This window comes from Microtus ochrogaster, unplaced genomic scaffold (genome assembly GCF_000317375.1).
Source record: "Microtus ochrogaster isolate Prairie Vole_2 unplaced genomic scaffold, MicOch1.0 UNK73, whole genome shotgun sequence".
NCBI classification, from domain to species: Eukaryota; Metazoa; Chordata; class Mammalia; order Rodentia; family Cricetidae; genus Microtus; species Microtus ochrogaster.
Genome location: NW_004949171.1, coordinates 1675391 through 1685243, shown reverse-complemented (window position 1 = coordinate 1685243; position 9853 = coordinate 1675391). Strand labels below are relative to the sequence as shown.

The window sequence follows — 9853 nt, the reverse complement described above, 5'->3', positions numbered from 1 at the left end:
CTATGAAATACTGAGGCCTAGACAGTCCCTGGAGGTTCTGGCATTTCATTTAAGCCACCAGATGAACGAATGGTAGACAAGTTAGGAAACAACAATTTTAAAGGGCCAGAAACACTGTTTCTGAGGCAGGTGATGGATCCAGGGATGGCATGAAGGGGCCCAGAGCTGTATGGGAAGAGGCCAAACTATAAAATGAGCATCTAGTGGTATATCTCTCTAGAGGACTCTGCCAGGCAGAGGGAGACTGGCCTACAAGTTAGTAATGGACCCCCAGAAAGGCTATATAAGGTGCCAAAGGCTGTGAGGAAGGAAGAGAGGACTCTGGGAGTGCCAGCTGCCAGTACAGATCCAGCCAGAGATGCCCTGCCATGGGAGAAGGTGGGTGGCAGACCTCAGGTGTAGGAGCTGTGTCCTTTGTCCTTTGGGAGTCTCTCTGTGCCCGCTGAGTCATAAGGAAGAAGTGACACTAACAAACGTGTTCATTTTTAGTCAGAAGAGGACATTGAGTGTGATGGCAGAGCCTGGTGTTCTAGTGTAGAACTCCGGTGTTCTAGTCGGAGGAAGTTTTGCAGAATGGAAAAGAGATCATGGGGCCAGAGGAGCAGAGCTGTGCTCAACGTGAGCAGAAGGACAGGGTTATCTCAGGCTTTTGCTATGGTTGTGGAGAGGGACGGGAGGACCATAAGACCAAGTAAAAAGGCTCACTAAGGAGCAGAGATCTGGGAGACTTAGTCTAAAACATAGTTGGCTCTACCTTCAATTCTCTACTGAGCTGGCAGCAAATCTTGGGTGTAAATGAGGCCAGCTTTGGAAGAGAGCCCTGTGAGTGATGAGAATAGCAGGTATGAGAAATGAATGACAGGTGATAGCTCAGAAAGGAGAAAGGTGTGGGACCTAAACACTGGGGAGAAAAACAGAACCACCAGAAAAAGGACAGTGACAAGCAACTGTGACCCCTAAAGTTCAGTATGGACCTGCCATAAAAGTACCCCTATTAATAATGTCCACTTGCTTCAGAAGAGGGGAAATTCTCAGAAATGTAATAGTAAGAGGAAAAGTAGGTCGGCAAAGTGAAAACAAAACAAGAACAGGGCCGGGGATGTCCGAGCGCTTGCCAGGTGTGTGGAAAACCCTGGATTGCTTAAGAAACAAAACTAACAAAAAGTAATCAATACGTAGCTAGAAAAATAATTTCAAGTTTTTGGTAGGTGACATACAGGAAAGGAGAGGCTGGGAGGTCAGAAGCTGGCCCAGAAAGCTCGCTTGGAGACAGCAACATTGTACCAAAATCAGTTGTAACCATGCAATCCTAGTTACAGCTCAGTGTGAGTGCTAAATAAAGTGTTTCCCGCTAAATTGGAATTATTGAGAGAGACAACAGGGAAAAAAAATGCCTTCTCTTCAGGCCCTGTGCCTTCCCTCAGAAGATTTTTGCAACTATTAGTCCAGAAATAAAGCTGTAAAGGTTTGGGGTACCCCCAGAGGAGGCCCTCATGACTGATGCTTGGGAAAGGTTCTCTTGAATGTTTCTGAGGAAGCTCATTTGCATGTGCAGGGTTATAAGCAGAGGTCTGGTTAGTTGCCATAGGCTTTAGTTGAGTTGGACTTGATACTCAAGTACACAAAGAAGGTTCGTTCTCCCCCCTTCTTCCTTCTCCCATTGTAGAGATAAACAGCCCCAGGAAGGTAACCGGCCATCCTGTTCTGATTTATGACCACTTACAGCTGTTGTCAGTATGTGAGCGAGTGTTGGCAGCTGGAAATTTGCTGAAGGGGGTGGGGGCTAGTGCCAGGAAGAGAGAGTCTTGGATTTTTTTAGACTTCGACCTTATTTGCTGTGATGTCATTTGCCAATATTGGCATAGCCATGGAAGTCAAATCTTTCTCAATAGGTTTGGAAATGGGGGTGGTGCTGTTACTAATTATATATAAGTTCAGCTTCATGCCCAGTGCTGTCTGTGGCCTTTCTAACCCAGTCATGACTAGGACAGTGGTGTCACCTGTAACCCTGGGGCTGCTGGGCCTGTGCTGGTCCCTGACTGCTGCCAACCCTCTCCCTTCGTGAGTAAAGCTGGTGTTAGCCATGGAGGATTGTGATCTGGGCTTGAGTGTGATGGGGCTGGTTTCCAGGCTTGGGCCATGAGCTACGGAAGAGGAGTAGCACCCAATGGACCCAGATATCTATTTGTGTTCTCTTTAGTGCCCGTGAGACTGTTGCTGAAAATGTTGGTGAAAGTGCGACCAAGCCAGACTCAGATGTAATCGGTGAGGCCCCAATTCCCTTAATCTGTCTTCTCTGTCTCCGCATTTTATCATCTTAACTGATATTCTTCCAATCCAGAGCGCTGCTCAGATGGCTGGAGCTTTGATGCTACTACCCTGGATCACAATGGAACCATGCTGTTCTTTAAAGGTAGGAGAAAGCTAAACATATTGGTATATGCTAGTAATATATAAATTTCCCAGAACTAGGAAACCTGAGGCAGGAGAATAACAAGTTCAAGACCAGCCCAGGCTACATGGATTAGTCTGTCTAAAAGAGACAAAGGTTGGAGTATCTGGGCCTCCAGGCACGATCCCTTGAGAGGGTGTCTTCATCTGTGGGAGGGCTCAGGGGTTTTTGGAGGGTTACCAATAGCAGTTCTTTGAAACTATCTCAATCAGCCAAAGGTTTGTTCTGGAACCCTCAGGGAATGTTGTTTTTTTCAGGGGAGTTCGTGTGGAGGGGTCATGCAGGAGTCCGGGAATTAATCTCAGAGAGGTGGAAGAACTCCACCAGCTCTGTAGATGCTGCATTCCGCCGTGGTCCCAACAGTGTCTTCCTGATCAAGGTACTGCGGGGTCTAGGGAAGAGCTGGGCTGGAAAGGGCTTGAATCAACAACCTTAGAGTCCCTCCTCCCTCAAGTGTCCTTTGCGTGGAGCCTGATGTGGTCCATGTCCTGCTGCCGCAACAGAATATCTGATATTAGATGATTTTAATGAATAGTATTTCCCTTGGCCTGTGGGTCTGGAGTTTGGGAAGCCCGAGGGCATAATGCTGTTATTTCGCAAGAGAAGTCATGCTCTCTTACAGCCTATAGAGAGATGGCACCAAGGTCAAAGAAAGAAGGCACAAGAGAGCCGGAAAGGGCCCAAATCTGCTTTTATAGAGGCCCACACTTACACTAACTAGCCTGCTCCCATTGTCATATTGAGCCAGTAATGACATTCAGCCATTTGCGAGGCTAGGCCCTGATGAACTAATCTTATTAAGTTCTGCCTCCCAGCACTGTTGCATGGGAACAAACATACTACCTTAAAAGACACATTCAAACTATGGCAGGACCCTTGCCAGTAGGTACAGTTTCCTCTCCCTGTGCCTTATTTTCCTCTGTGTGTGTGTATGTGTGTGTGTGTGTGAGAGAGAGAGAGAGAGAGAGAGAAAGAGAGAGAGAGAAAGAGACAGAGAGAGAGACAGAGAGAGAGAGACAGAGACAGACAGAGAGACAGAGAGACAGAGACAGACACAGAGAGAGAGAGACAGACAGAGAGACAGAGAGACGGAGCATGTGCACCTGTGGGCAGGAAAGGCCAATATCCAATGGCCATCCTTCATACCTAATTTAGTTCTAGCTGGCCTTGTTATTTCTAACTCATGGCAATTTCTTTCCTTGACCTCTATGATCCTGTTTATATGTGGGGCAGATTGTTCCCAACACAGTGGCACCTGACCAAGGGGGCAAGCAAAGGATAAAATACAGTGACTCTTGTGTTCATGAAGCCCCAAGCCCTGGCCCAACCTGTCTGCTCATAGGAAGACGTTCTCTTAACCTGTCTAAGGGTGTGTGTGGTTGGGGTGGCAGTGACTGACAGCTTCATTTCCTCTCCAGCCTCTTTCCACTCCCTCTTCTTAACCAGTGTCCTCATTAGGGTCACTACTGCTGTGATGAAACACTGTGGCCAAAAGCGAGTTGGGGAGGAAAGGGTTTATTTGGCTTGTGCTTCCACATCACTGTTCATCAGCAAGGGGAGTCAGGACAGGAGCTCAAACAGGGCAGGAACCTGGAAGCGGGAACTGATGCAGAGGCCACAGAGGGGTGCTGCTTACTTGCTTGCTCCCCATGGCTTGCTCAGATTGCTTTCTCATAGAACCCAGGACATAGGGATGGCACCACCCACAATGGACTGGGCACTTCCTATCAATCACTAATTAAGAAAATGCCTTACAGATGGCTCTTACTGAGGCATCTTCTCAGTTGAGGTTCCTTCCTTTCAGATGACTCCTAGCTGTGTAAAGGTGACATAAAACTAGCCAGTATAATCAGTCCCCAAATGTTTGGGGATCTACTCTGAGCCTTTCCAAGAATCCTCCCTGGGTGATTCCAACCACTGCCATGGGTTTGAGGGCTCTGTGCTCTACAAACCAAATCTGGGTTGTTCTTCTGAATTTCGGAAATCTCTTTCCACTTTCTTGTTGAAAAATATTTGATTTAGCTTTTCCTCCGCTGCCCCAAATCCAGCAGCCTCCCAAATTAAGCATCATTTTTACAAAGCAACCTTTCCTCTGTGTTTCCTGTTTTAGCAAAGGTACCGCTATGTACCTGGTTTCCATATGCTAGGTGCACGTGGGTCTGAGGGAGCTGGGCTTGTTTTTTTCTGTTTTGTTTTGGTTTGTTTTTTTTTTTGGGGGGGGGTTTCTCTTGCCATGTTGATTGTGTATTAGTCACATGAGGTCACACAAAATCTTCTGAGTACTCTGTATCTGTTAGGTCCTCTATGCTGCTGTCCTCTGTCCACCTGGTAAATTCTTGCTCATTTTCATCTCTTCTGTCATATGCTTTCTCTCCATACTAAAACTTTCTGAGACTTTTCTAGACATAACTAGACATTCCCCTGTATGTTTTTTGCATGCTTTTCACTTCTGTAACTGAATGGCGGGGATGTAGCAGTTGCTTTCAAGGGCGCTTGTTATCCCTGGGTGCTCAGTGCTTCTTATAATGCTCAGCCTGTAATAGTTATTCAATTTGTGCTTCTTGAATGAATCTATAAATAAATGGGCAAATGAATATGTGAATGGGTGAGTGGCTAGAAGATACCTACTGTGGATGTGCTTGACAAAACTAAGAATGCTATAATTAAGTGTAACACAGGAGTGTCTGGTTATACATGGCCAGTTGTGTGTGCGTTGTAGTTTGGTGACTGTTGGCTGGGAGTATTGGCACTAGGGGTAAAATGGTGTACTCCACCAGCGGACTGAAAATGCACGGAACTGTGAGGAGATGCTGTCACCTAAGTGCGTACACACGCAATGTATCTGGAGGTGAACAGTTCCGAAAAGAGTGTTTCCGAATGCAGGGAGACAAAATCTGGGTGTACCCCCCTGAAAAGAAGGAAAATGGATATCCAAAGTTGCTCCAAGAAGAATTCCCTGGAATCCCATACCCATTGGATGCCGCTGTGGAGTGCCACCATGGAGAATGCCCGAGTGAAGGCGTCCTCTTCTTCCAAGGTGTGTCCAAGAACATAGATGGCATCCTGGTGCCCATGCTGATGGTGGGAGCGTCACTGTTGGCTTTATATGGAAGGAAATGGGAAAGCCTGTTACAGGCTAGAGGTCACGTAGAGCAAGGGGCAGAAGTCATTCTAATGAAGGTAACTTGGCTAATATTTCTCCTTTATTCCTCATGACCCCAGGGCCAACCTCTGCTCCTCGGCCTTATGTACACATCTCACTATGACCAAAGCCCTATTGACCTTCCAGCTTGGACTTCTGACGTCCCCTGGCCTTGTCTCCAGAAACTCCACACTATCCCCTGCATACCGAATTTGCCTTCAGCTTCCCTTCTTGTCTGCTTTCTAACTCCTACCTCACATTTCAGTTTGTTTCCTCTTCGTCTGACTTCTCCCGACTCTATCACTGGGTTGATCATGTGCACCTTGCTGCTGACTTTCGATGTGTGATGGCTCTCTTCAGCTGCCTCCCTGCTGTGCTTGTTTGCTCTATGTAGCCGCCACCCACTGTGATCCCACCTGTCCGGGACCCCAGTGCAGGACCAAGGTGTGCATAACCCAGCCTCATTGAAATGCTTTTGATTTCTTGGTCATAGGTAACCGCAAGTGGTTCTGGGACTTTGCTACAAGAACCAAAAAGGAACGCTCCTGGCCAGCTGTTGGGAATTGCACCGCAGCCTTGAGGTGGCTTGAACGCTACTACTGCTTCCAGGGTAACCAGTTCCTGCGCTTCAACCCCGTCTCAGGAGAGGTGCCTCCCAGATACCCTCTGGATGCCCGTGATTACTTCATGTCCTGCCCTGGCAGAGGTGAGAGAGAAAGCTCCAGCATCTGGGACCTACTGGAATTTATCCATGCTGGCTGAGCTTGCTGACCTCATATGCTCACCTCCCATCTTAACGCTGTACGCTAACATCTTAGGAGTGAGTTCTCCTATTATCCACAAACAGGGGAAGCCCATATTCCTACTAACCCTGGCTATCTATCTCTTCATCAGCAGAACCTACTCTAACCCCAACCTTCCTCCCTCTCTTCCAGGCCATGGTAGACCCAGAAATGCAACAAATAGCACCCATCCTATGCATTCACGCTGTAGCCCAGATCCCGGCTTGACTGCATTAATGTCTGATCACCGAGGTGCCACCTATGCCTTCAGTGGTGAGAGACTACCCCAAATTCCCCATCTCCAGCCTCCTGGCTCTTTTTCTTGTACCTCTTCTCTTACACAGCCCCTGCACTTTCTTCACCATGTCCTGTATTTTGTCCCTGCACCTCACCTTCACTTTGCACTCCCATCCCCTCACATGTGTACTTTCAGCCTTATCTTTGATTGTCCAGCCTTCCTTCTACATCTTCTACCTGTCTGATTCTCAGTGGCACCTACTCCCTGTCTGTGTACTCGGCGGGACCCTTCTAGCCCAGCAATTTCTCATGTTTCCCTTGCCGTGCTGAGTCCTGTGTCCACGCCTGCTTGTATCGCTTGCTCTTGCATGTTTCTCTGAGACTCCTGGCTCGTTTCCTCTCTGGATCTGCCTGTGTCTGTGCCTCTTTGTGTCGTTTGCTCTCGCACGTGCCTTTCTGGGTACTCTGGCTCCCCTTCATTTATTCAGGAACCCATCTTTCCGAGATGCTTAGTTCTTACATCCTAGTCTCTGGACTCAGCATCACTTAGGGACGAGATTGTTCCCACTGCAAGGACAGAAAAAAAGCATTGTGTACTCCAGATCCTTAGGTTGTAGCTTCAGGGAGATTTTTACTTTGAATGTCCAATGAAGAGACACATCCCTTGTCCTCTGTCATCAGTTGGTAAAAGCCACCTGATGATATTTGGCAGGCAGGTAGTGATGGGGCACTCCCTACACTGACGAGATCTACAAAATGGGAGGAAACAACCACATTACGTCCAACCTGAGATATATGTAGCAAAAGTGGCATAAATGGCAAGGGCCCAGAAAAGTGAAATTACCTTTTTAATTCTGAGCAAATATAGCGTGTTGTGACTAACAGGTTCTCCTGAGAAGTATATAGGTACATGGAGAGTGTACCCTCTCAGCAGGAATGCACATCTTAATGAAAACATAGAGCATGTCGTGACTTTACAAAACTGGGCTGAGAACACATGTCATAGTAAGAACATGTAAGTGTCAGGAGAGTATGCACATATGGTAAGCATGTGGGATCATTAGGGGAAAACATAAAGTAAGTGTGTGGGGACGTGTGATTGGATCATGCTAGGTTTGGAGTACCGAATAGGACCAAATGAATGCGTCAGGTGGACAGCTGAATTTGAGCCTAAAGTTTAAAGGAAATGTCGTTCTGAGTGGAGAAGAGGTCAGGCTCATCCTCGGCATACGGATGGTGTTCGTGAGAACGTCCACCAAGGGAGCCAAAGGTATTTAGAGAAGGAAAGAGGACAAAACAGGAACTCAGATGTCCTAGACATAAGACCAAAAAGGATAGTCAAAAAGATAAGCAGCATACCGGATAAGTCTGGAATTGTAGGAGCCAAGATTCTTTTTTGGAATGTTTAATGAAGAAGGACTGGTTAGGGATGTAGCTCAGTTGGCAGAGGGCTTGCTTAGCATACACACAGCTCTGGAGATCTCTAGCACTGTATAAACTGGGCATGGCGAGTGGAGGCAGAAGGATCAGAAGTTCATGAATGCCACCCATGGCTCCATAGCGTACATGAGACCCAGTTGCTGCCGAAAGCCAGGAGGTAGAACTTAGCCATTATTTTGGAGGACAGTGCTGACCTTGAACAATTTCAATGGAAGATAGAAACACAAGTATAATTAGAGAGCCGTGAGGGGAAGGGAGATGAGAGGGAGTGCTAATCTTTTAGTATATTACTATGAGACCAAACGATCGGACAGACGGCTCAGTGAGTTAGCACGCTAGCTGCTCAAGTGTGAGGAACTGAGTTTGGATCCCCCAGAATCCGTGAAAAAGGCCAGGTAAACCAGGGTGTACACCTGTAACCCCATTACCATTGGGGAGCAGAGGGGGAAGAATCATTGGGGTTTGCGGGCTGCCAGCCTAGCTCTAGAGTTTTCAAGAGAATGGGGCAGGGAGAGGGGGAACGGCTGATAAAGCAGGACATCCTCCCCTGGCCTCTGCACACACATGAGTGCGCATGTCCTCCTCCACACATGTGCATAAGCCTCACTCACATACACCACACACACTTGCTGAAGTCTTGTCTGCTGACTCCAGCTTCAGTAGAGCCACAGTCCCCAGCATGGCTCTCCTCTCACTCTCCCTGTTTCTTCTTGGCCTTGGCATGCATTCTTTCCCTCTCATGACTCAATCCTGCACCCCTGGCTTGTCCTTCCACTGCATTAGCTTTCACACTACCTCTTGGTATCCCACAGGCTCCCACTACTGGCGTCTGGACACCAGCCGTGATGGGTGGCATAGCTGGCCCATTGCTCATCACTGGCCCCAGGGGCCTTCGGCAGTAGATGCTGCCTTTTCCTGGGATGGGAAAGTCTATCTGATCCAGGTGTGTATCGGGAGTGAGGTTTAACATGGACAGGAGGACAGGCTATACAGGTCTATGTTGCTTACTCTCCTTTGTCCCCTAGGGCACTCAAGTATACGTCTTCCTGACAAAGGGAGGCAATACCCTAGTAAGTGGTTATCCAAAGCGGCTGGAGAAGGAACTCGGGAGCCCTCCTGGGATCAGCCTTGACACTGTGGATTCGACTTTTATCTGCCCTGGTTCTTCCAGGCTCTATGTCACAGCAGGTGAGGAGCTTTTGGGTGCCAAGGGGTCTTCTGCTAATTCTTCATGGCATAGATGATCAGGAGGGCATGAGAAAAGCTAAATGAAGATCCTTCTGATATAGGAGCCATGTTAAGTGTATTGCCTATTTTTTTCCAGGACGGCGGCTATGGTGGCTGGACCTGAAGTCAGGAGCTCAGGCGATATGGACAGAGCTTTCTTGGCCCCATGAGAAAATTGATGGGGCCCTATGTTTGGACAAGTCCCTTGGTCCCAACTCATGTTCTTCCAAAGGTCCCAGCTTATACCTTATCCATGGGCCCAATTTGTACTGCTACAGCAGTATAGACAAACTGAATGCCGCCAAGGTGGCTCCGCAGCCCCAGAGAGTCAACAGCCTCCTTGGCTGCAGTCAATAAGAAGAAGCACTGATGGGAATTAGCCCAGTGCAGCCCAGCTACCTCCCCATTTTCATCCTAATAAAACCAGATGGTTTCTTCACATGAATCATGGGATGTTGATTGTGAAACAGTCTTCTTCATTTGAATTGAAAAGCTAGCAACTCTCTTTTTAAAATACGTACTAATCATTTTTAGAACATATAGGAAGGTGTATGGGTATGATCATTTTAGAAC

General features: G+C 47.6%; 1 protein-coding gene across 1 annotated transcript; it reads left to right on the top strand.

Moving 5' to 3' along the window:
• The first annotated feature begins 1955 nt into the window (after window positions 1-1955).
• On the top strand, window positions 1956-9725 carry Hpx (hemopexin). The gene is made up of 10 exons (XM_005370219.1): window positions 1956-2061; window positions 2201-2265; window positions 2342-2413; window positions 2710-2831; window positions 5336-5489; window positions 6088-6300; window positions 6530-6649; window positions 8866-8996; window positions 9079-9241; window positions 9378-9725. The coding sequence occupies exons 1-10, from the start codon at window positions 1979-1981 to the stop codon at window positions 9635-9637; spliced, it is 1383 nt and encodes a 460-aa protein (XP_005370276.1). The 5' UTR covers window positions 1956-1978; the 3' UTR covers window positions 9638-9725.
• The last annotated feature ends 128 nt before the right edge of the window (window positions 9726-9853 follow it).